Source organism: Lepidochelys kempii, chromosome 5, assembly GCF_965140285.1.
Source record: "Lepidochelys kempii isolate rLepKem1 chromosome 5, rLepKem1.hap1, whole genome shotgun sequence".
Lineage (NCBI taxonomy): Eukaryota > Metazoa > Chordata > Testudines > Cheloniidae > Lepidochelys > Lepidochelys kempii.
In genome coordinates, this window is record NC_136384.1 from 92,653,191 (window position 1) to 92,680,253 (window position 27,063).

The 27,063-nt window shown below is 44.1% G+C and overlaps 1 protein-coding gene across 2 annotated transcripts in view; it reads left to right on the forward strand.

The window, feature by feature from the left end:
- The window catches only part of FRMD3 (FERM domain containing 3), a 222,264-nt gene that overhangs the window by 175,900 nt on the left and 19,301 nt on the right, over window positions 1-27,063 (forward strand). For both annotated transcript variants that reach the window (XM_073345076.2, XM_073345077.2), the window contains 5 exons: window positions 1,924-1,987; window positions 4,888-4,976; window positions 12,275-12,349; window positions 13,163-13,231; window positions 19,697-19,818. In XM_073345076.2, coding sequence (XP_073201177.1) covers window positions 1,924-1,987; window positions 4,888-4,976; window positions 12,275-12,349; window positions 13,163-13,231; window positions 19,697-19,818 — 419 coding nt within the window. The remainder of the gene's footprint in view (window positions 1-1,923; window positions 1,988-4,887; window positions 4,977-12,274; window positions 12,350-13,162; window positions 13,232-19,696; window positions 19,819-27,063) is intronic.

Below are 27,063 nucleotides of genomic sequence, written 5' to 3' on the forward strand. Positions count from 1 at the left end.
GCATCATCTTAGAAGGGGATGGAACAGAGCTGTCATTGATTGCCATTCCCCAAGAGGTGGGGGAATAGGGAAGAGAAGCCGTACAGATGGGGATTTCTCTGTAGACTGTTTTTTTTCCTACAGATGTACAGAAACATCTAAAAACCCATAAAGTTGGCCAGTCTGGAATCCCCCGCTTGCCTAAAGTCAGAGTAGCCACCTCTATCTATTTCTCTAAACTGCAGTCAAATGAAAGCATTCTTGGGGATGGGGCTAGGGGTCTGGTTGAGATGTGGTTGGAGCACATGGTGATCTGCAACCTTTAGGCATCTTCCCTTGTGTTCAAACCTTTCATTGTGTACTGGCAAAACATGCTCATCTCAAATAAATGGGTCAGTCAAAAAAGAAAAAAGCAGCAAAATATTAGGCTTATCACAGAGGCTCAATTAAAATGTCTGAGTAATCCTCCGTCCTTTCATTGATACGGTACATTTATGATTAAAATGCAGTACCTGTTAGAAAGTTTTTTCTTTGTAGCACATTCCTCTTTGCATCTAGAATCTCTTCAGCGCCAACCATTTGCTTGCTAAAGTCTTAGAAATGTTTGAGAAACTACAGTAATTTTAATAGTTTTATTCATTTAATAATTTATCATGCAATTAAATGAAAATACATAAACTAGGAGGGGAAGGAGGTTATTGCACTACTGATATGTCCTCTTTTAGTGGTTTAAATCTTGATTAGGACACACAGTAAAATATATGTTTTATCTCATTGTACCCAATATTAGAGATACTAAGCATCATAAAAACCCATGCATTTTGGCATATTATGAGCTATTTGTAAGTGTTCAGATACAATGATGAGTGACATCAATGCATAAATAAGCAGATATGCGAATAGATGGGATATTGCTGGTGAGAAATAAGATGCATTTGCAGCATTCTGTATGGAAACTTCCAGACCTTTCTGTGCAGCATCTGGCTCCTAAAGGTTTTACCTGTTCTTCATTTTAAGTACCAAATGGGTTCCAAGATTTTAAAGATAAGAAAAATTCTGAAGCATAAATATAAGTTCTTATTGGAAAACCCAGGAAGTGGGTGGGCGCAAGCCCACCCACTGCTAAAGGCCCCTCCCCCAGCCTAGCGGGAGGGACCACTGGACCCAGGGACCAACTGATTATGGGGGACAACTAATGAAAAACAAGGACTGGAGTGAGGGTCAGAGGTTCAAAATGAGGATACCGAGCAGAGAACCCATTGCTCCTCATAGCTGTTGAGGAAGCCAGCGGACGCTGCCCAGTGGAACTCTGTCCGGATGCGTGAAACTAGGGAGGAACAGAATAGGCCCCGCAGTCGCAGAGCACCCCCTCATCCAACATCCTCCTCCTGGTATTGTAGACAGAGACTTTGGCCAGAGCTAGGAGGAGGTTGACGAGGAGGTCTCGCGACTTCGTGGGGCCACGGATAGGGTGTGCAAAGAGGAACAAGTGTGGGGAAAGGTGTAGCCAGAACCTCAACAAGAGGTTCTGGAGGAGCTGGAATAGGGGCTGCAACCTGGCGCATTCGAGATAGGCATGCGCCAGGTTCTCCCTCACGCTGCAAAAGGGGCAGGCCTCAGGTGTAGGGGTGAACCGCGCCAGGTGCACGCCCACGCTCAAATAAATGTAAGTTTCTCTTTCCTCCCTGGTCCAAAGGAACTCTTTAAAGGCTCACAACAATGTGGAAAGCATAACACCCCAAGTCTATATTCTCTACTCTGAGGAAAATTAGTATATTATTTGCTCTAGCACTATGGATTTTACATTATTTACCAAGAGTGCACTGTTGATGAGATAATAACAGCCTGCTCTACATTTGTGAATCAGTTAAATTTGCATGAAAATGCACATCACTTTTGTTCACTGCAATTTTTTCCTTTACTTAAAAGTTGTTTTCTTTTTAGGGCTGATGTCTGTAAATTGAAATTTGAAGGGAAGACATTTTATGTGCTTGGAACTCAGAAAGAGGTTGGATATTAGTTTTATACTAAATTTGTATGAGTGATTTAGATTTAGTTTTAAAAAGTCACTAGTGTATTTTAATTTTAAAACAGGTTTTTTAACAGATGGTTTGACAAATTGTATTTCATATATTGTAGATTACATGTAAAATAAAAATAAACTTGTGATTGTTTATTGTTTGGGAAAAAGGTATCTAACTTGACAAAGGGATTAGATCTGACAACACCTATTAGGTTAATCTAATCCAACCATGCAGTGCAGGGATTTTTCCGTATAATTTGTTCCCTAGTGTTTACCTAGTCTAATTTTAAGGGTCAAATTACCTAAATGTGGGAATTGCACCAGCATAAAATAGGAGCCCCTGACCCCTATGGTTAAATTTTCAAGTGGGCTATGTCACAGGGTGCAGACTCACCCAGCAGCACCTCCTGCTGGTCATCATCAGGAAATTAGCATCCAGCCTCCAGAGCGCCTCCTTCAGGCCAGTGTCTCGCCGCCCCTGGCCCCCATGTCCCTCCTGGACCCTGGTGCCCTTGTTTTGGGTGCTGCCCCCTGGCAGTACCTCCACAGTTCTGGGTCTCCCCCTCCCATGTGAACCTCCACCCACTATCTCCACCTCACCTCCATCTTAGGCTACTGCCAGTCACCAACTAGCCCCTCTGCTCCCTGGGGCAGACTGCAGTATAAGCCACTCATTAGAGGCGAGGGGGTTTGGACCTGCTGCCTCTACAGCCCCCATACCTAATAGGGCTTTCCAGGCTGGAGCTCCCAGCTCCTCTGGCCCTTCCCCAGCCCTGCGCATCCTGCTCAGCAGCTTGTAGCCATGCCCTTCTCCCTGTGCCTATAGAGGGAGACTCTGCTGAAACTTCCGGCTCAAAGCCTTTGTAGAGCCAGCTGGGCGCTGATTGGGGCATGGCCCTCAGCTGCCACCATTTACCCCAATCAGCCAGGGTTTTACTTCCTGCCCCAGCCCTCTGCGGGGCTTTTCCAATCCTTTCAGGGCTGGAGTGGGTGCTCACCTTGCTACAGCGGTTACAGGGTGGACTGGGATTTTTAGGAGGGAACTGGCAGGCCACTTGAGCCTTATTAACAGTCTAACTATGGGGCCTGACAGAGGGCAACTGGTTTCTAGAGAGAGGGGGAACCAGGGAGAGGATGCTGTGGTTGTTACTGTAAAAGAGCTGCAGTGAGCAGAAGGCTCCTGCAGTGACTCTGAGAAACCAGGGGACCAGCAAAGGGGGTTTGCCTGCTGATGTCTACACTAGAATAAAAAACCCGTGGCCCAGCCATAGCTGGCTCAGGATCCACTGACTGGGGCTTGCTGGGCTCAGGCTGTGGGCTTAAAGATAGCTGTATAGATGCTCAGTCTTGGGCTGGAGCCCAGGCTCTGGGATCCTACCCCCTCTTTGGGTCCCAGAGCTCGGGCTCCAGCCTGAATCCAGATGTCTACACAGCAGTTTTACAGTCTCACAGCTGAAGCCCTGTGAGCCTGAGTCAGCTGACTGGGGCCAGCCGTGGGTGTTTAACTGCTGTATAGATATACCCTCAGAGCCAGAGCGAGTTGGACAAAGCAGACATGGATCAGTGGAAGACTTAAGAGGAGCCTTGGTGTGATTGCTTGAATTATGTTGGGATTTTGAGGACAGTTTGAATTATTTTGACTTTTATGTTAATAAGCCAGAACCCAAGAAAGGCTGCTGCTGTTTGACTTGTGAAACCTTCTGGGAGTTGAGTCCAGAAAGGCAAACTGAAGCTGGGTGCTATAGAGTCACCCCAGACACAAGAAGCACTCAGGAGGCAGCTGACCCTGTTACATGGGCCTTAAATCAGACTTGAATTTTAAAGTCTCTTGATTGTTTGGGAGCCTTCTGATTTGAGGTGCATCCTGCTGGACTCCCAAGCAGCTGAGTGGGAGAACTGCAGACTTGTGGGAAAAGCTCACTATCTAGTGTCTGTATAGTTAGTTTCTTCTAGTATTTGTTCATTCTCCAGTGTTCTGACCACAGAGGCTCTGCCTAGAGCATACCTCTTAACCTGCCCATGACCTTCAGGCTGGTAGAGTAATGCAGGTCAGAGTGATGTTGGGCATCGCTGTCTCTAAGGCTATGGCCATGTTGAGGACCACAATCTAGACGGGGGAAGGAGGATGGAAGAAAGAAGCTAGACACAGGGAACCAGAAACTAGAGGGGGAATATAGAATGAACCATGGTATGGGGGGAGTCAGTCCAGGGAAATAGGGAGATTTAAATGAGGAAAGCTGGTTGGGGGTGGGGGAAGCTTGAAGTAGTGGATAAAGAGTCAAAGATAGGGATGGACATAGTAGTGAGGAAGAGAGCCGGTCAGCAGGGAGAATGGGTAGCCAGAGAGACGGAAGGAGGACGGGGGGGAGGGCCTATGTGGAGAACAAGAACAAGAGAGGAGAACATAGTGGAAAGTCAAGGGGGAGCCAGGTCAGAGGGTGGGGGGAACTCAAGAAGGAAGTGATGGCTTTGAGGGAGAGAATTTATTATCTTTATATGCAGAAGAAGCAAAGAATTCAAGGATTTGACAGGGGAGTTGAGGTAATGCATATTCATTAAATATGAAAATTGGGATGTTGCTTCAGTTGCGTAAAACTCAGCTTTCTCTACCTACAGCTAAAATGGGTATGACCTTGAGTCCATTTCTCTCTTAACAAATCACTCAACCATCTCCTTCTCCCCCACAAAAGTAGCTTGGTTATGTGAAAAATCCATTTTCACAGATAGAGGGGAAAATCAAGTGCAAATGGGTTGCAATGAAGTGTGGATTGATGTCACTTAGGAAAATTTGGTCCTAAATGTTTCTAGTGGACAGAGTTTCTATCCGTTCCACAGTCTCAAAGAATTCAACTTTTATGTTTTTTCTTATTTTTTTCTACACTTAGAAAAAGGCTATGTTGTCATTTCATACCTCTACACCAGCAGCCTGCAAGCATCTTTGGAAGTGTGGGGTGGAGAACCAGGCTTTTTATAAGTAAGTAAATCTACATCAGTTCATCATTGTAAAAGGAAAGCGTGTGAACTAGGGTAGAAGATGGTTCCATGTGAAATTTTCTATGTGTCTTTAACAGGATGGAAGACAAAACCAGTATTGCTGCATCATTAAATGTAGATGCCAAAAAAGCATATTTGGATAAATATGCAAATTGGTATACTAGGAGGTGAGGTAGTACTTCATTACAAACGAGGATAATAGTTGAGGAGGCATTTGGTGCTTTTTAGGGTGGAGGATCAAGAACTTTCTTCCAAATAGCTAAGATTGTAGCAGCAATGTGTAGCTAAGTGAACAGGATGACAGACCAGGAGTCAGGGAACATGGATATTACTCTTGGTTCAGCTGTTGACCACCTCTGCAAACTTGAGCAAGGCACTTAACTGTTTCTCCTCTGAGTAACATGGTGAGAATAATTCTACCTACCTCTGTTAAGTGCTTTGAGATCTATGCTAGGAGAGTGCTGAGCCGTAAGTATTATTCTTACGGGCATTTTTGAATAAACATTATTTTCCAGTGAAGCCACAAGGGCTGGTAACTGGTGACTAGGAATTCCACAGCATGGGTTAATAGACTTCAAAAAGGTGGACCTCCTGTTGGATGCATTTGGGAAAGTCGCCACTCATCTAGTTCAAAAAGTAAATGGCTATAAATCAGTTGCAAGAGAAGGAAGAAGTCCAGAAACTATCCCCTCTCTTACACCTCAAAAGATACCATGCAGATAAATCATCAAAGGTACTCATTCATTTTTTTCCTTTCCCCAGTTTACTTAATTAGATCTTTCGCCTTGTATACTAACATTTCCCTTTGGACATGTTCTTTTTATTCCTGCTACTTTGAGTTTCTTTACAGCATCTGGCATACTTTGTTTTGTAAAAATGCTGTGTCTTTGGTGCTTGCAAAGTAGCCAACACTGAGGGGAGGGGGAATGACTTGTGACTGGGGAGATAGAATTTGTGTCTTAACAAGGTTGTTAATTATCTGTTTTATGTTGAAGCAGATTCTTTCTTTCAGTTTAACACGGATGCAACAGTGTATTGAATGAAAGGCATAAAATATAGGCCTGTTACAATACAGCCATTAATTTAGTTATATTCCATTTGAAAACTATGTTTGAAGCTGAATCATTACAGAGGTTCTACTTAAGAACATTCTTCACCTTTAGACAGTAGGAGCTGTCAAAGTATGAATGTCCAATGTGGACTGGTATAAAATATCATCTGACATTTTGCTGTCCAAGTAGCAATATTCATAATGTGGGTCTCAGGCATCATTACCCCATCTACTCTTTTCCTTGCCACACTCTCCTTGTGGCTTCCATACAACCCTGTGAGGTTGTTTCGTCAAGTTTTTGAAAATATACTCTCCTGTTTCATTTCAGTGTCTGTAGACCGAGTGGAAGTATGTTACTAATTGAGAAGGTGAGGATTGGAAGTAGCATTCCATGGACAGGAGTACACTGGTAGATTAGATTAGTGGTTGCTATAAATAAACAGTCTACAGAGTTAAAATGAAATGAAGATAGGTTGCATAGCATTGCAAACCATCTACACTCAAAACCTACTAATGTGCTACAAGAAAGAAGGAAGTATTTCCTTAGCCTGCTGGAGGAAGTTGAGGGATTTTTCTGGCTGTTCTGGCAGAAAAGGTGGGGGAGTAGCACTGTATGTAAGGGAGCAGTATGACTGCTCAGAGCTCCGGTACGAAACTGCAGAAAAACCTGAGTGTCTCTGGATTAAGTTTAGAAGTGTGTGCAACAAGAGTGATGTAGTGGTGGGAGTCTGCTATAGACCACCGGACCAGGGGGATGAGGTGGATGAGGCTTTCTTCCGGCAGCTCACGGAAGCTACTAGATCGCATGCCCTGATTCTCATGGGTGACTTTAATTTTCCTGATATCTGCTGGGAGAGCAATACAGCGGTGCATAGACAATCCAGGAAGTTTTTGGAAAGCGTAGGGGACAATTTCCTGGCGCAAGTGCTAGAGGAGCCAACTAGGGGGGGTGCTTTTCTTGACCTGCTGCTCACAAACCGGGTAGAATTAGTGGGGGAAGCAAAAGTGGATGGGAGGCAGTGACCATGAGTTGGTTGAGTTCAGGATCCTGATGCAGGGAAGAAAGGTAAGCAGCAGGATACGGACCCTGGACTTCAGGAAAGCAGACTTCGACTCCCTCAGGGAACGGATGGCCAGGATCCCCTGGGGGACTAACTTGAAGGGGAAAGGAGTCCAGGAGAGCTGGCTGTATTTCAAGGAATCCCTGTTGAGGTTACAGGGACAAACCATCCCGATGAGTCGAAAGAATAGTAAATATGGCAGGCGACCAACTTGGCTTAATGGTGAAATCCTAGCGGATCTTAAACATAAAAAAGAAGCTTACAAGAAGTGGAAGGTTGGACATATGACCAGGGAAGAGTATAAAAATATTGCTCGGGCATGTAGGAATGTTATCAGGAGGGCCAAATCGCACCTGGAGCTGCAGCTAGCCAGAGATGTCAAGAGTAACAAGAAGGGTTTCTTCAGGTATGTTGGCAACAAGAAGAAAGCCAAGGAATGTGTGGGCCCCTTACTGAATGAGGGAGGCAACCTAGTGACAGAGGATGTGGAAAAAGCTAATGTACTCAATGCTTTTTTTGCCTCTGTTTTCACTAACAAGGTCAGCTCCCAGACTGCTGCGCTGGGCATCACAAAATGCGGAAGAGATGGCCAGCCCTCTGTGGAGATAGAGGCGGTTAGGGACTATTTAGAAAAGCTGGACGTGCACAAGTCCATGGGGCCGGACGAGTTGCATCCGAGAGTGCTGAAGGAATTGGCGGCTGTGATTGCAGAGCCACTGGCCATTATCTTTGAAAACTCGTGGCGAACCGGGGAAGTCCCGGATGACTGGAAAAAGGCTAATGTAGTGCCAATCTTTAAAAAAGGGAAGAAGGAAGATCCTGGGAACTACAGGCCAGTCAGCCTCACCTCAGTCCCTGGAAAAATCATGGAGCAGGTCCTCAAAGAATCAATCCTGAAGCACTTGCATGAGAGGAAAGTGATCAGGAACAGCCAGCATGGATTCACCAAGGGAAGGTCATGCCTGACTAATCTAATCGCCTTTTATGATGAGATTACTGGTTCTGTGGATGAAGGGAAAGCAGTGGATGTATTGTTTCTTGACTTTAGCAAAGCTTTTGACACGGTCTCCCATAGTATTCTTGTCAGCAAGGTAAGGAAGTATGGGCTGGATGAATGCACTATAAGGTGGGTAGAAAGCTGGCTAAATTGTCGGGCTCAACGGGTAGTGATCAATGGCTCCATGTCTAGTTGGCAGCCGGTATCAAGTGGAGTGCCCCAAGGGTCGGTCCTGGGGCCGGTTTTATTCAATATCTTCATAAATGATCTGGAGGATGGTGTGGATTGCACTCTCAGCAAATTTGCGGATGATACTAAACTGGGAGGAGTGGTAGATACGCTGGAGGGGAGGGATAGGATACAGAAGGACCTAGACCAATTGGAAGATTGGGCCAAAAGGAATCTGATGAGGTTCAATAAGGATAAGTGCAGGGTCCTGCACTTAGGACGGAAGAACCCAATGCACAGCTACAGACTAGGGACCGAATGGCTAGGCAGCAGTTCTGCAGAAAAGGACCTAGGGGTGACAGTGGACGAGAAGCTGGATATGAGTCAGCAGTGTGCCCTTGTTGCCAAGAAGGCCAATGGCATTTTGGGATGTATAAGTAGGGGCATAGCGAGCAGATCGAGGGACGTGATCGTTCCCCTCTATTCGACATTGGTGAGGCCTCATCTGGAGTACTGTGTCCAGTTTTGGGCCCCACACTTCAAGAAGGATGTGGATAAATTGGAGAGAGTCCAGCGAAGGGCAACAAAAATGATTAGGGGACTGGAACACATGAGTTATGAGGAGAGGCTGAGGGAGCTGGGATTGTTTAGCCTGCAGAAGAGAAGAATGAGGGGGGATTTGATAGCTGCTTTCAACTACCTGAAAGGGGGTTCCAAAGAGGATGGCTCTAGACTGTTCTCAATGGTAGCAGATGACAGAACGAGGAGTAATGGTCTCAAGTTGCAGTGGGGGAGGTTTAGATTGGATATTAGGAAAAACTTTTTCACTAAGAGGGTGGTGAAACACTGGAATGCGTTACCTAGGGAGGTGGTAGAATCTCCTTCCTTAGAGGTTTTTAAGGTCAGGCTTGACAAAGCCCTGGCTGGGATGATTTAACTGGGAATTGGTCCTGCTTTGAGCGGGGGGTTGGACTAGATGACCTTCTGGGGTCCCTTCCAACCCTGATATTCTATGATTCTATGATTCTATGATTAATGAGTAATGTGGGAGAATGTGAAGATTTATGAAGACATTATAAAATTGATAACAGAGCTGAGGAGACCAGAAAAGGGCCAGTAGAGCCAGAAGACTGCAAAGTCAGGGAGATGAGAGGAGCACAAGGGGGCCATAGACAGTAAAGAAAGCTGGCCCAATGGCTCATAGGAAAGAGTCAAAAAGAAGCCTGGAGGGACCAAAGAAAACTGTGAACCAAAGCCTAGGATAATAGTATAGAACCAGCAAAGACAGATTTGGGATTCAGAGAAACCTCCCACCTTTTCACCCAGAATTGGGGAATTTTAAAAAATTGCTGGTGTTTCTGAACATAAAGTTCTTTATGAAATTGGACGTTGCCAATTAAGTAGTGGAACGCCAATTCTGGGCCTGGCAAACAAGCACAGACTGGTGGGACTGCATAGTGTTGCAGGTATGGGATGATTCCCAGTGGCTGCAAAACTTTCATATGTGTAAGGCCACTTTCATGGAACTTTGTGAGTTGCTTTCCCCCGCCCTGAAGCACAGGAATACCGAGATGAGACCTGCCCTGAGTGGCAATAGCCCTGTGGAAGTTTGCAACACCTGACTGCTACCGGTCAGTCAGGAATCAATTCGGAGTGGGAAAATCTACAGTGGGGGCTGCTGGATCCAAGTAGCCAGGGCAATCAATAACCTGTTAACAAAGGTAGTGACTTTTGGAAATGTACAGCTCATAGTGGATAGCTTTGCTGCAATGGGGTTCCCTAACTGTGGTGGGACGATAGACAGAACCCATATCCCTATCTTGGCACCGGACCACCTTGCCAAACAGTACATAAACTGCACTGTAAGTGCATAAACTTACCCTAGGGAGGTGGTGGAATCTCCTTCCTTAGAGGTTTTTAAGGTCAGGCTTGGTCCTGCTTTGAGCAGGGGGTTGGACTAGATGACCTCCTGAGGTCCCTTCCAACTCTGATATTCTATGATTCTAAGTGATACAACAGCATAATATTTGTGCAGCCCTGCTGAAAGTCTAACCAAGATAAAATTGGACTCTATGAATAGTTCTACTTTGGAACATTACATACAGTACAAACCCTGTAGACTGGCTACACAAAATTACTTACAATCAATTTGCTACCCAAAAAATATTTTCATTTAAAAAAAAACCAAACAGACTTGCATGCAATTCCTGCTGGTGAGACATTCCCTTGGTTAAATTTGAATCATGGTTTCAAGCTTTCTTTTCAACCATAATAAGTAGAAACTTCACTCTTTTAAAAATGAAGGCTGAGATTCTGTTCTCTTCATGTGACTCTAGGAGCTGGGGACCTAGACATCCCTATGCCTTAATCATGCCTTGTATTAAAATATTTGTGTGATTAATTGCACACAGCTATAAATAAGAGTTTCTTCAAGGTTGGGGAAGAAATATGAAATCCACCTGACATTTCAAAACTACAAAATAGCAGAGAGGTTGGCATATCTGGAGCCATATTGTTCCTTGATGTTCATAAGCCAGACCCCCTCCCTCCCTCAAGCTCTGATTAATGTAGCCAAAGGCTGTTGCATGCTGATTCAAAGTGACTGGACTAGGTAGACTCTACATGTACATAGACTGTGTGAAGACACAGAAAATGTTTTCTGGCTGTTTTCTGAGTGAGGAACTCCTGTTCTTTTGTTTCATATTTGTTTCAGTAATACCAGCATGCTTACTGCAGCATCCATGTGGGGAGTCCTTGTGTGGCTTGCTGGAGGAAAAAGGGTTTGTGCCACTTTAAGGGGCCCTCCCCTTACAATGGGTAGTAGAAGGGGAGGGAGGGAAAGTTTACCAACATGGAACAGGAAAGGGGAGAGGAGCAAGAAGCGGTTGGGACAGGTCTGGGGAGGGCACTGCCCTTCCTGCTGACTGAGAGAGTGAGGGCTGGGTATTTATATCCCAGGCAGTCCCAAAAAAGCCTTCTCTTACCCAGATCAGGCTGGCATTCGCACCCATGAATTTGTAAAAGGGCCAGGTTTCCTCATTACTCACTGTGCTAGTTGCCCTTTTCTTTGGGGGCTGGGAAATAGTTTTTCCCTCACCACCAAATGGCCGAGGTTGTGCAGGGTACTTGTCTTCCCCATAGCAGGTCTGGAACCTGGTGGGACGGGTGTGTATTTGTGTGTGAGGGGTGATTAGGCTATAATGTCACAATGTAGTACATAAAACTTATGGCAGATGTCCATAATGGAAGGGATACAGTTATCAGATAAAATGGACTGGAAAAGGATTTGAAGGAAAGCATCCCTTAAGGAAGCTGAGGGAGGGGGATTTTGGGGCTACTGTGTCTCACAGCAGGGAGACGGTTCCCCCTCCTCTTTTTATAGCCCCTGTTCACTTCCAACAGGGGGAGCCTGGCAGGATTCCAGTAATGGACTGGTTGGGACCAGGTGAGGATTATATGGAAATGATTAAGCAAATTATGATGATCTGCACTGTACCATTTATTGCCAGGTTCTTCCAGATTTTTAGGTGAATAAAGATGTGGCCTTATTAAACCACATCCATTACCTCCTGTCCTTCTGGCATGGCTAGGCAGTGTGGAGGTAACCACATCTCTGTCCTAATCCTCCCATATACAGGATATTGTAAGAACCCTTGCTGGGTTCTATGGTGGTTGGTTCACATGGTGTATATATAAACTTCTTCGGGCCCTGTAGGCACGTGTTTTACTTTCTTGCTCTGTTATCCGGATAATCACTCATTGGTATGCAGTCTTTCCATACTATCTAAATTGTGAGATAACTCTGTTATGTTTCACATGTAATTTTATGTTGAAATTATTACACATACCACTATAAAAGTTTTAAACTGCCAATTACAGAATATTCTGGTATAGTAGAAGAATAACACAATTGGTCATTTGTCTTGCTCATGTCTGTATATTAAGTTGCTTTTTACACTTTTTGAAAATGTGACAACCATGTACTCTTCTTTTTCTGGAAGGTATGCAAAATCAAGTCAGATCAAGACGATGTCCAGCAGCAAAATATTTTTTAAAGGCAGTAGATTTCGATATAGGTATGCACTTTCTTGTCCTTATGTTTTTTTTTAAGATTAACCATTCCGAGGGTGGAGAGCTTGGAAAATTTTTAATGGGAAATTGAGCCTTTACCTCTAGGGTTCCCAATGCAGGTCAGTAGGGATTCAAAGCCTGATTGCTCTTCACTGTCTTTTATGAAATTAGTTGGTGGTTTCATTTAGATCGTAGTGAACAGTGTTTCACATAAGAAAAAAAGCCACAATATCCTTTGTTGCAGTCTCAAGACAAGACAAAACTTGGATAGCATAGAGATTGAACTACTCTCACCAGATGCTTCTAGAATCAGGGTAGACATACCTTGGTGAGACAGCGGGGTGAAACTCATGCTGACACAGCTCTTCTGTACTTGTTCTGCAGATAAATGATCTCCTGTATTTTCAGGGGGAGCACTACATTGATTTCTGATAAATTAAAAAATAAAAGTACTCTGGTATCCTGTCTTCTAAAAATGTGTTGCTTTTCTTTGTGGCCATTTTAATAGTTCATGTTACAGCTACATATTAATGTTAACATAAATTTAAAAAATCCCTCAAAAGTTGCTTGAGTATTCGAATTCATAAAAAGAAAAGGAGTACTTGTGGCACCTTAGAGACTAACCAATTTATTTGAGCATAAGCTTTCGTGAGCTACAGCTCACTTCATCGGCTGCATAGTGAGCTGTAGCTCACAAAAGCTCATGCTCAAATAAATTGGTTAGTCTCTAAGGTGTCACAAGTACTCCTTTTCTTTTTGCGAATACAGACTAACACGGCTGTTACTCTGAAACCATTCAAATTCATGTTTCCTTACAGTGGAAAGGTCGCCAAAGAGGTTGTTGAAGCAAGCTCTAAAATCCAGAGAGAGCCTCCTGAAGTGCACAGGTATGTTTTGATACTTTAACTTTAAGGACCAAAGAAGATGAGTCTGCTTTACACAGAAAAAGTCACTTTGGTTACTATGGGACAAAGGGACCATCATTCTGAGCAGCCATTTGAGACAATCAATCCTAATGGAAGATGCTAAGTTAGTATAATACAAGTGTCTCTATCACTTTTTCTGTCCTAGGTAAGGGAGTTGAATCAGTATTGACCTGAAATTCCTTTTAATCAATCAGTAAAATAGTTCACTGGCCTCTGTATCACCAGGTAGGAAGTATGATCCTGGGAAAAAAATCACCTGCATTTCAGCCCCAGTCATTGACCTGTTTTTAATTTTTTAGGAGGAGGGATTTATGTAGCAACTTATCCACTGACTTAAAAACCAGTTTAAAGAGAGAGGAGAATAGTTCTTCTCATCTGGGAAAAAGTTCTCTGGTTTGCTTTTTCTAAAGCTATACTGTTGTACCCTTGAAAATAGACAGGTGTCTTCCTGAGACATGTCACTCATTGTACAGCCAGCAGGAGTTGATCAGACCCTGATCAAAACAAATGGAAATGGAAAACTTGCACAAACTCCATGATTAGAGACTAAGCAGAAGAAAGGAAAGAAATGCCACGAGGAAAAGAAACACTTCAGAAAGCTTGAAAAACATATTTATTGTGTCAGAGACCAGAGTGATTGCTTAATTTTTTGCATATTTGCAGCCACAGCCAGTGTAAAGTTAATTTTCCATTACTTTTGTGTGTGGAGTTTGTGTGACTTTTTTTCATTGTGTCCTGAAATACCAGCTATCCCTTGGTGAAGCGTGGAGCATTGCCCTAAGTTAGGCTCTTAATAATGTCTAAAAGGTAATCTTCATAAAGATTCAGTTGTGTTGCCCTTAACATGGGTATACATGGTTATTGAATAACATTAACCAAGTTACATTTAAATGATGCGCCAAACGGAGGGTCTAAAAATTAGGTGTCTAAATAAGAGTATACAAAAATAAGTGGGCAGGTCTTCCATTGAGATTGAATGCACTATTTAAGTGTGCAAGTGGACATTAACATAGGAGATCCATATGATTGTCCAAGTTGTCTTGATTTATTCTTTGCTGTCCATTTTCTATCAGTCCATTCTGAGGGATAAATATGATTTTGATTTTTTTGTTAAAGATTTCTTTTGCATTTGGCTTTTCTGTGTTTTAAAGCATTGCAAAAATAATATAAGTGAACGGTGACAAAATACATAACTTCTGTTGCCTACGCTGAGGGTTTACTCTACATGGCACAAAATTGCTGCATGAACTTAACTGCCTTTTCTTTTGATAACTATTTTAAGTAGTGTGTAATTTTGTGATGAGAAGAATATTGCTTTAGTAGAATGTGGGCAAGTACCTTTCTCAGCCTATACTGAAACAAGGTCCACACACTATGTGGAATCAGAAACTTGCCCTCATTCGAGTGTTTGGCTCTTTTAACAAAAACCTTTACAGCATACTACTGGGGCTCCTGCCTACAACCTGTTCTATTAATTTAAATAGAATATATAGCCCAAAGGTGTTAGTATAACCCACTCACTGTCCAGTGTTTAAACAAGGTTCGGGGTTTGGTATACGGAGACCTCAGCCTGCTTAGCACCATGGCAAACACATCATTAACAAAAATTATTTTACCCTTTTATTAAAGATGAAGAAAAGAAGGAAAAAATGTTGAAGCACTTGAACTGTAAAGTATTAAGTGAGGCCTTCATTTTAACAACATCCCTTTTCGCTTTCCATTTCCCTTTAGCTGGAGTGAATTTTTAGAAGGAAAAACCACCTTGTTTGACAGTCTCTTAGATAGTATGGTAGATGAGATGGTAATGACTGTCCTTTGGGGGAAAAGAGAAGCTAGTTGAGACGGCTTGGAGCTGCTACTGTTGCTGTTAAGGTCTAATCCCATGGCACCGACTGTGTGGGTGCTCCAGGAAAAAAATTAGTGGGTGCTTAGCATCCACTGGCAGCCAGCTCCCTCTCCCCCCCCAACCCCCCTCCCAGCGCCTCCTGCCCGCTGGCAGCCCTGCCGATCAACTGCTCCCCCTCCCTCCCAGTGCCTCCTGCCCACCGCAATCAGCTGTTTCACAGTATGCAGGAGGCGCTGGGGGGAAGGGGGCAAAGCCGGGATGGGGCATGCTTAGGGGAGGGGCGGAACTGGGTGGGAAGAGGCAGGGCTGGAAGAGGCGGGCGGGGGACTTGGGAAGTGGGGTGGGGGCATGGCCTGGGGCAGGGCAGGAAGAGGTGGGACAGGGGTGGGGGCATGAGGGAAGGAGCGGGGTGGGGGTTGAGCATCCTGTGGGTCCATAGGAAACCAGTGCCTATGTCTGATCCTGTTTCATCCCAGGTGGTGGTTGGGATTCATCTGGAAACATTTGAGGTGGTGATGGGGGGTGTGTGTGTGTGTGTGTCTCTGGTCAGGACATCTCTCAGGATTAGGACAAAGAAGGTCCGGGGTCAGAGGAGATAGTGGGGATAGCAGCTTGGGTGGTGAAGCGTCCTCCACTAGCCAGTTTTGTTTCTGAAAGTCCTTTTGTTTAAGGACCCACAAAGGGAGTGATTGGTGGAAGAGCCTATCCCCTCATTATTTTGTCCACCCATAAGACGTAGTTTTTGACACACCAATTTTGGTTCACTGATTTCTGGTTCAATGCTTTTCTTGTTTATCAAGCATGATCTGAACAGAGTCCTTGATTTATATCAGTAGGCCTTTTTGTTTGGACTAATTCGGTCTGTCTGATTCCCTTTCGTACTTTTTCCCATCAACATTTGTTGTTCTAAGTTACTGTGACATCTTACGAACTTTCACTCACTTCTTATAGTTAACTCACAACTACAGTAAATATGTGGGCCCAATTATCACAACAACCCAAAATATCCTCTTGAAAGAACCACTCCATTCTTCTTTGAGAGATGTCCCTGTGGGTGCCCACTCCAGGTGTTGGTGTGTGCCTTTGCTCAGAGATTTTTACAGCAGTACCTGTGCAGGCTGCCCATGCATGGTGCCTGCCTCATGCGCCGATGGTGCCTCAATATTGTGTGCTCGTGGCCCAGGCTCCTCAGTTCCTTCTCTACTGTCCCCAGCCTGAGACGGAGCTCAGCAGTCTCACTCAAGGATTTTCACTTTTAGACAGCCAGTTGTTTATACAGTTTATCTAGTATTTTAATCCAATAAGTTGGAAAGAATTTTCTGTAGTATCTGGCTGATGAATCTTGCCCATATGCTCAGGGTTTAGCTGATCTCCATATTTGGGGTCGGGAAGGACTTTTTCCTCCGGGGCAGATTGGATGAGGCCCTGGAGGTTTTTCGCCTTCCTCTGTAGCATGGGGCACGGGTCAGTTGCTGCTCCTTGAAGTCTTTAAACCACGATTTGAGGACTTCAATAGCACAGACATAGGTGAGAGGTTTTTTGCAGGAGTGGTGGGTGAAGTTCTGTGGCCTGTGTTGTGCAGGAGGTCAGAAGGGACCATTATGATCATCCAGTCTGACCTAAATATCTATGAAAAAAAAGTTTTATTTCCTCTCTCCCCTTTTTCTCTTAACCACCCCCCCCCGCCCCTTCCCAGTTTTTTTCTGTGACTCACTTAGACAGTTTATATTATGCCTGGCTTGCCAGGTTTTAAGAGATGCACTACATGCAGAGAGGCCATCCCTATCTCTGATGGCCATTCTCAATGTGTTCATTGTTTGGGGGATTCCCACATCCCCCAAAAGTTTGCCCACTGCAGTAAGCTGAAGCCTAGGGCATGAAAGGATGGAGACCTGAGGCTCAAGTTAATTTTAAAGGAGAAGTCCCTCAGACCTGTCTCTGATCCAGGTCAGGAGTTCTACTCAAGACAAAGCCCGCCTAAGTCCCCGAAGGATTAAAAATGGCCAGCTTCATCACCTCACAGAAACCAGTCAGCCTCCAAATGGTCTCCGAGCAAGTCTCCGGCTCACCACATATGACGCTCTGGGCACCTCCGGTACCATGCATACTACAGCTGCTGCCAGTATGCACTGCTCCAGTGTCTAGGCTACAGGCTTAAAGTTGCCTGCCTCTTCTAATACGCCACTGCTCAGCACTGCAAAGGACTCGGTGCCAACTCAGCTGAGTCTGCCCAGGCCACACAACTACGGTTGCTGTTGTGGCACCCACACCTGAACCACCTATGCAGACGCATACGGTGCCGCACCAGTCTGCGCTGGCTGACCCTACGGCACTGCCGCTGCACCCAGCGCAGTATATTCTGGCTCCTTCTACCTCGGCACTGCAGTTTATTCATTCGAGCGATTTGCTAGTCTCACCATCCCCCATTACTTGGTACCGGTCTCTCACTGGAACTGTCTGCATGGCACTGACAACTATCCCCTATTCCCTCTCACTTTTCTAGTGATGAGGACGATGAAGTGGAGGGAGTTTTTTCACCACACCATTCATCCCCACTTCTGACTCCTGCTAGCATGGGACCAAGGAGATCAACGTCCTCATATTCCAGGGACTTACCACCCTGGTATGGACACCCATGGATGGCAACCTTCCCCAGACAATGGCATTACTGGAGCCCTTGGGTTTTCTACAGCAGGGACCACAGTAACCAACACAGCCCACGAAGATCTGCTTCTGAACCTGTGCACACTTTTGCAGCGGACGGACAGGAGCAATCTGCAATGGACATTAGACCGCTCGCTCAACCCTGGGACCTGTTCTTGGTTCTCACATGCTTGATGCACCAACCATTTGAGCCGCTAGCAACATGTTTCCTCCTACATCTATCCATGAGAACTTAGTTTTTAGTTGTGATTACATCCACCAGACGTGTTGGAGCACTTATGGCTGACCCACCATACACTATATATTTTTTTAAGGACAAAGTCATGCTCCAAATGCATCCCTTATTTATTCCCAAGGTCCACTCGTCCTTCCACATCAACGAAGCTATCCACTTACCAACCTTTTTCCCTAAACTGCACACAAATTCTTTTGAATCAACAATGCACACACTTGACGTGCGTAGAGCATTGTTTTTTTACTTGGACAGGGCTAAGCTGTTTAGGGCTTCCCCAAAACTTTTTATTTCAATCGCAGAATGATCCAGAGGCAAATACCACCTCTACCCGGAGACTATCCAACTGGATAACAGACTGCATCCGCCTATGCTACCAACTAAAGAAGATGAATTCTCCAACTTCTTTTAGGGCACACTCCATCAGATCTGTGTCAACATCTGTGGCATTCTTACATAACATTCACCTCACAGATATTTGCAAAGCTGCCACCTGGGCTTCAGCGCATACCTTTACTAAACATTATGGTCTTACTCAGAAACCCCTGACCGACACTTGAATGGGCCGAGGTGTGCTGTCTACAGCTTTCTTACCAGATCTGAAGTCCCTACCTCCTTAAGAGAGACTGCTTTTCAGTCACCTGGAGTGGAGCATCCACAGGGACATCTCTTGAAGAAGAAGAAGGAGGAGGAGGAGGTTACTTGCCTATGCAGTAACTGACGTTCTTTGAGCACTGTGGGTGCTCCACTACCCACCCTCCTCCCCTCCACTTCGGAGTGTGGAGTGGTCGCCATTGTAGAGAAGGAACTGAGGAGCTTGGGCCGCGCGTGCGATATCAAGGCACTGTCAGCATGTGAGGTAGGCACCGCACATGTGCGGCCCTTGCGGGTACTGCTGTAAAAATCTCTGAACGAAGGGGCAGGGATGCATCAACGCTTGGAGTGGAGCACCCACAAGGACGCGCATCTCGAAGAATGTCAGTTACTGCACAGGTGAGTTAACGTCCTTGTCTTCTTAACACATGACTAAGATAGTGAGCCAAGTGGCTGAGTGAGTCAGTTAGAACCTTCTTTACCTTCCCTAACAAGATCAACACTTGCTAACAGGGAAGGCTGTACCAAAGAGCTAATAATAAACAACTAATAAAAACCGATTGAAGGCACGTTGTAGAGACCGTGTCTGGAGTGAGAGCTGTTCCTCATGTAGTGATGAGAGTGGCAGAAAACACTCATGGTTTATTCTTAAGTCTACACATCCAAAACCATAGAAGATCCTTGACCCAGTCCCAAAGACAGTGGAGCATGGTTCTTCAGCAATATGATTAGCATTCTCTCTCTAAGGGGCCGTATTCTCCTCACTGCTGTGCAGCGTAGAATGGAGCAGTAAAGCTGAAATGCAGTATAAAATGAGAAGATGTGAGGCTAAATGAAGCAGAAAGCCCCCCTACTGCAGAGCCACTACTGGCCCCTCTGCAGCACTTCAGATGCAGAGCCACTATTCAGCCAAGGGTGTGACCTAATAGATAGGGGAGGAGTCAAAGCATATTCACTGTAAGTGGAATGTTCTCCTTGGAGGCCCATTATAACTTATTCAAAATTATTTTGAGGCAAGGGTAAAGGCAGTTGTATTTATTTTGTAATGATTTCTTGTGAACAAACTGATGCTGTTTATCTTTGCTTTTAGAACCAGCATTCCTCAGAGTTGTAGCTCTCATTCCTTGAATAAACAACTCATAATCAATATGGAACCACTGCAGCCCCTCCTCCCTTCTCCAAGTGAGGAAGAAGAGGTTCCTTTAGATGAAGGTGAGTCAATTACCTCACTGGTTCATGCTCGAAATCATAACTGTTATAAACTGTTATTAAAACATTCCTGTGCACATGGAAAGATTAATTAAAGGTGGAATATCAACTTAGTAAGTGTGGAAATAGCTGTACAGTTACCACTAGGAATTACACCATTAACTCCTCAGTGCACCGTATTGAAAAATTATTACTAATTCTGAGAGCTGTGTGGTATGAAAGCTCCATGCAAGTAGCATGACTTAAGAATAATTGTCTTGGTGAGGAATTAATGGGGATAACAGTTTGGAGATCCTCAGGTGAAAGGCACTCAAAACACACACACACACACAGCCTCACAACATACCTGCAAAATAGGTAAGAAGTATGGGGATCATTCCACTAAATAATGACATGCAACGAACTCTGTGATGGAATGTGACAGCTGTTTGAGATTGCACTGCAAAACTACATAGAATTTAAGGACATAGTGAAGAATACCAGCCCAAATTCTCTGCTAATGTAACTCCATTGACTCCTGTGGACATTATTCTGAGGAGACTCTGAACATTTGAGTATATTCTTTATGTAAAGAGGATGTCTACATGTTTGCTTATTCACTGCTTTTTCTGCACCTAACTCTCAGATGAAGTGTTCATTAAAGATCCCATAGCATGGTTTTTAAAAGTAAGGGTATGAATCTTAACATCTTGGCTTAATTTCAACATACATAAATACATTATTTCTACCTAAAAATTCCCCCCCCCTGTAGATTCAATAGAAATATGGAAAGCCAATGGTATTTCACCAGAGAATTAGATTTCATTGGGCTGGAGATCAAATAATTTGTGGTTTCGCATTGCTGCAGCAGGAAGTACTAGAAATCTCACAAGTGTGTCTGTTTTTTCATAAGAGTTCTACCTTCCTTTAACAGACCCCAAAAGTGAAATCTTGGCTGTATCGATGTCAATGGGAATATTGCCTGTTATTTCAGTGGGGTCAGGATTTCATCCAAAGGGGTTGGATGATGTTTGGCTAAGCATTTGAATGTTTGGGTACTTAGCTAAACATCTGGTCATTCACCCATTACTGTAGATAACTATGTAATTAGTGTTAATTTACAATAAATTACTTGTTAGCTACGACTTTGAAAGGTGTATTTATGGTGACTTCTTTATCTGGTTCCCAGATAACCACCAAATACTGTGTTACTAGAAGACAGAATTACCACAATTACAGAATAATCCACCTTGTTACTTGTAAAAAAACAGTATTTTTGCAAAATCAGCTAATGTCCCATCTAGGGTTTCCTAGCTGCAGAAGTATATATAGCTGGAGCAGCTGAATTTACTGTTGGTTATGATGAAAAGTGTGCAGTAGTGAAATCCAATTTTGAAAACTGTCAAGGGTAGTGCTCACTGAATAATGTTGATACACTTCAAATAAATAACATGTACAGTTCAGTAGCCACCTTGACTTTCAAATAGATATTGATATAGTTACTTTAGAGGTAAAGTTGTAAGACCTAATGCGAATGTTTGTCTATGGATTGTCTCCTAGGAGGTACCATATGCATAATTAAATTACTATGACTGCTAGTAGTAATACTTAGCACTTGTATAATATTTTCCTCCATAGATCTTAAAGTGACTTTGTTATGGGGTTTGGGGTGCAATCCAGCCAAGAGAGGGGCTGTGTCACCACTTCCTCTGCAACCCTGGACGCCTCTCAATGCTTTGCTGTTGTAGCTCCCAGCCTGAGATATTCACAACTAGCCTGCAAGCATACAGGTCACACTCTGAAGTTTCTGTGTGCTAGACAGCCCTAGTTCAGTGGCTGTGACCCCAGCAGCCTGTCTACAGCTCCGCTCTGGCTTACTCCACCAGCCTTGGTTACGTCCAGCAAGGTGATCCCACCACACTCCCAGTCCTGAATTTTCCCAAAACCATATGCTCTGTAATGTCCAGCCCTCTTGTGGACCACTCAGAGAAATAATAAGGTTCGTTTGTTCCTCTGAAGACACACAAGCACATCACAGCTTATTAACTGGGGTAACTACATTCTTCCTGGTAAACCCACACTGAATTAGCTTATAGTTAAAATAAAACAAATTTATGAATAGGACATAAGTTAAGTGATGCCAAGTAAAAGGAATAAAGGTAGAAAGGGTTGCAAGCAAATAAAAGTGAAAACATGCATTTAAAAGTCTAAACCTTAATCTGGCAAGGTATGGACTATTCAAGATGGTTTCTCTCACGAATCTTCCTTCTTCCCAGCCATGGCTGACTTTCCCTCAGTCAGGACCTTCCACAGAAGTACAAGGTGCTGTCTTTCCTTGTCTTCCTAGGTGAAAGATCTTTACCTAGACAGATTTCTCAACCATATTCAGTTTCCAGAGATTTTAGACCCTCACCCCACACCCCAAATTGAAGGACCCATCTTTCTCAGCTTGTACAAACTCCACTCCCTTGTTTCTGCCTCGTGATGGAGGCCAAAGATGGCTTCTGTCTTTTCTTATATCTTCCAACGTTCAGTGACTTCTTTTCAAGAGTCAGGATGACCTCATGCTTTTCTTCTCTTCTTGTGAACTTCCCAGTCCTTTGCTCATTTCTGTGTAAATGGGGCTTCTATTGTTTTGCTTCCACCATGCTTACTTTACACAGGAGACAGGTAAATAGCTGCCTTCTCTCCTGTCTGGCAGGGAACCCATTTCTCCCTGTTTGGCCACATACTTTAATAAATAGTATCATTAAGTATCCATATATCCTCATATAGTGTTAATACAGGCATTTCACAATTATATTAACAGTATGCTATCAGCTTTCAGAAAAGATCTCATTCAGTACACTTTTTTATAATACAGTAATATTGTATATAAACATTTCATTTAATATTGTATATATTCAGGTAATTCAATTCACTTAAGGGTCAGCCCTCCCATCTTTATATGGATTCTTCTGAGAGTTACCCCTCAAAGTAAAGTTCATTTAAGCTGTGAGGAAGGCAACCTCATGAGGAGAGATTAATAAGACTGGGATTTTTCAACTTGGAAAAGAGGTGACTAAAGGGGGATATGACAGAGGTCTATAACAGGAGTTCGCAATCTTCATTGCACTGCAACCCCCTTCTGACAACAAAGTTACTACATGACCCCAGGAGGGAGGTGGAGACTAAGTCCCGCTGCCTCAGGTGGAGGGACAGGGGGCTGCAGTCTAAGCCCCGCCAGCCCAGGTGTGGGTAGAGTTTGGGCTTCAGCTTCAGCCCTGGGTCCCAGCAAGTCTAATGCTGGCCCTGGAAACCCCATTAAAATGGGGTTGCGGCCCACTTTGGGGTCCTGACCCACAGTTTGAGAACCGCAGGTCTCTAAAATCGTGACTGGTGTGAAGAAAGTAAATAAGGAAGTATTATTTACTCCTTATAACACAAGAACTAGGGGTCAGTGAATGAAATTACTAGGCAGCAGATTTAAAACAAACAAAAGGAAGTATTTCTTCACACAATGCACAGTTAACGGGTGGAACTCTTTGCCAGAGGATGTTGTGAAAGCCAAGACTATAACAGGGTTCAAAAGAACGGGATAAATTCATGGAGGATAGCCAGGATGAGCAGGGATGGTGTCCCTAGCCTCTGTTTGCCAGAAGCTGGGAATGGGCAATAGCGGATGGATCACTTGATTACCTATTCTGTTCATTCCCCCTGGAGCACCTGGCATTGGCCACTGTCGAAAGACAGGATACTGAGCTAGATGAACTTTTGGTCTGATCCAGGATGGCCATTCCTATGTTCTCCGGTGGAGAAGGAAGCTCTGTGCTCTTTCTTCCTCCACTTGTTAGCTTAATAGGTTTGTTTACTTAATATGTAAAAATGGACCTTCATTGTCTTTGTCTGAAGACTGGGGTGGTCAGAGAATCAAATACACATTTCTTTTTCTAAGGCAAACCTATTTACCAACTCTCCCTGCATGCCTACTTTAAACACACTTTAGTCATAATTTTAGCGTATATTCATAACTCTTAATACCCACTGTGTGCTTACATCATGCAAAAATATTAATTAGTAGTGAGTTATTAGTTTTCAGATGATACCTCACAAGGCATATTTTGTACAAAGATTATTACAATAGTGTGTAGGGTGTGACTACAGAGGTGCTTGTGTCAGTCTTATGAACAGGGGTAAGCATTAGTAGTTTCTTTACACAGATGGGGAAACAGAGTCCCAGAGCAGTTACATGACTTGTCTGTGTTCACATGGTTGATTGGTAGCAGAGCCAGCAGTAAAAACCAGGTTTCTTGACTCCCAGACCAGTGTTAGCACTGTCAATATTTCACCTGTTAGCCTAGCACCTCTTGCTTGTCCCTGAATTTCAATCAACCTTATACATGGTAGCTGAATGAGTTGCCCAATATGCGGTGACTTGGTGGTTTCTTGTGTTGCCATTTTAATGAGCTCCTTGAAAATATCCCTTTGCTTCCAAAAATTGCCCGAGAGATTAATTCACAAGTTGGTCAAGTCTATGAGAAGTATGAAACTAAATTACTTGACAGAAACTGCCAGGCAATGAGGTAGATTTCATGCCAATTATTTGAAAGTTGCTAGGTAACAAAGACATCAGAGTGAACTCCAGCACAAGAAACTTTGTGTAGGTCTGAAGTTGTTCAAAATATCCTATTTGTTTGTGCGTAGGAGAATTGTTTCAGAAGAGAAAACAAACAGAATGTAGGGACTAAAAATAAATCCCCATCATTCTAACCTATCTAATGTCATTCCTAAAAATCTAAGCACATTGTGTAGACTTGCTTGTAAAATGAAATTCTCTTCCATAAATACACAAGTTGTTCAGTAATGCTGTGTGGTATTGCTAGTTTTCTCCAAGGCCAAAGCATGAATAATACAGAAGGAAGGGTGTTCTGACTGGACAAGAGGTCATGGCAGTCCATTGCAGTGCAGGCAAAAGCCAATAGACTTTGATGATGCCATAAAAAATTACTGTTCTGTCAGTTAGAGAAGTTTTAAAAGTAAATAATAAAGCAGTTCCGTTTAGAACAAACAAGCAGATCCGAATTTTCAAAGTTTGGTGCCCGGTTCGTCATGTGGGCACTTAAATTTGCAAATAATCACTCAAATATCAGGTTGAGATGACTTGATGCCAGTTTGAACACCCAGATGCAGAACTGGTTGCTCTATCTTAAGCCCCAAAGTTTCAAAATTATATTCTTCTTCGAGTGCTTGCTCATGTCGATTCCATTGTAGAGGTGCGTGCCCACGTGCGGGGCCATCGTATATCTTTGCCTAAGCGGTATCTGTAGGGTTGGTTCTGGCACCCTCTTGAGTGCCGCGCTCATCCATTGGTATATTAGGCACTGCCAGCTCTACGCCCTCTCAGTTCCTTCTTACTGCCCATGGTGGGTAGTCGGAGCGCCTTTCTCTTTCCTTCCAAGGGTTAGCAGTTCTTCTACTTCAGTCTTCAAGCCTTAAGGCCTTGTAAATAGTTTTACAGTAGTTAGTTATTTTATGTTTTAATCTAAACTAGTGAGCTTTGACCGGAGTGCTTGCGGAATATCTCTGCTTGGTTCACTCACGTGTGCGTTGTTTTCTTCACATTGAGGGAGAGGCGGACTAGGTATTAAACCCATATACTGACCAGATTTGACCAGGGCAGGATGGTACTGCTCTGGGGTCCCAGGCTGGGAAGCTGGTAGAGAGCCTGCGTGTAACTGCAGCTGGGTGTGTCCCTACCTGTATGAATTCTGGTAAAAGTACAGGCTGGAGGGCTTTGAAGCTTTCCACAGCAGCACAGTGTGAGAGGGAGCCGAGGCTGGTGGGTCAGGGGGCTCAGTGGTACCCCAGTTGCAGGTGGCACCCCAGGGGGGTCTCATCACAAGTGCCTCCACCAGCAACCGTGACCGCCCACTTGACTAGCGATCAGGCTTTGTTGGCAGCCTACCTGGCCCAGGTGTCGATTCAGGATATCTGCAGGGCCGCTACCTGGTCATCTGTCCACATGTTTACGTCTCATTATGCACTTACCCAGCAAGCCCAAGACAATGCTCGCTTCAGTAGAGCAGTGTTGCAAGCCGCACTACCGTGAACTCTGAGCCAACCTCCAGGGATACTGCTTGTGAGTCACCTAGAATGGAAATGACACGAGCAAGCACTCAAAGAAGAAAAAACAGTTACCTACCTTTAGTAACTGTTGTTCTTTGAGATGTGTTGCTCATGTCCATTCCATTACCTGCCCTCCTGCCCTGTCGGAGTTGCCAGCAAGAAGGAACTGAGAGGGTGTAGGGCCAGCGCCCCTGATATACGGATGCATGAGCGCGGCACTTAAGAGGGCACCACAGCTGACCCTACAGATACCGCTAAGGCAAAAATCTCCGGCCGTGCACATGGGCACGAGCACACCTGGAATGGAATGGACATGAGCAACACATCTCGAAGAACAACAGTTATGTAAGGTAGGTAACCATTTTTTCTTGTGGATGGTTTACCAGATCAGTGCTGGAAGAGCTACAAGTATAAGGATAATATTCTTCGTACTTAGTCACACTGACTAGAATGTCTTCAGGGAAAATGATAAAACTCTGCCTATGAGTAACAGAATTGAGATGGAAATGTATCTCTAATACTTTGTTTAATTTTTTTTTAAGTTGGCAAGGACCTCCTTGCCCCTTCCTGTTCCAGGTGTCAGATTTTGCACTCCCATGTGTCTTGAGCATTCAAAAGATCATTCTCAATCAATGCATTGTAACAACATGTGCGTGAGAACCACTGGACAGAGTGCTGATTCATACAGACACAGTCTAAGTGGTCAACAGCTATAATTAAAAGCAATGGTTCTGCTAAGAGGGAGAGTGGGAAACACCCTTTTTCTGAAGCTCTACATCTTTGTCTTCATACCATTAAAACATTTTAACAAAACTACTAGGTCACATTCACAGTTTAGGGAGGACAGCTTTAAAATCTGGCCTAGTCTTCACAGGAGCACTGCCTTGAGAGGCACGTTGTCAGCACCTCTCCCACCCAGCCTGTCCCAATGTGTCCTGGGCAGGCCACAATCTCATTTCAACATTATACCTTAATTATGTCCCTTCCCACGCATCCCTGAAAGTTTTTAAAATGACAGTACTCCTGCATTTTTCAGACTAGGAACAGGTGCCTGTTTATATTGCTGAGCAACCTGAGACTTTGAAAAGTCTGACAAGATGAGAGAGAGAGAGGAATGCAAACCCCTAGAGAAACGAGTAGATTTGTTTAAGAAATGTGCTGGGA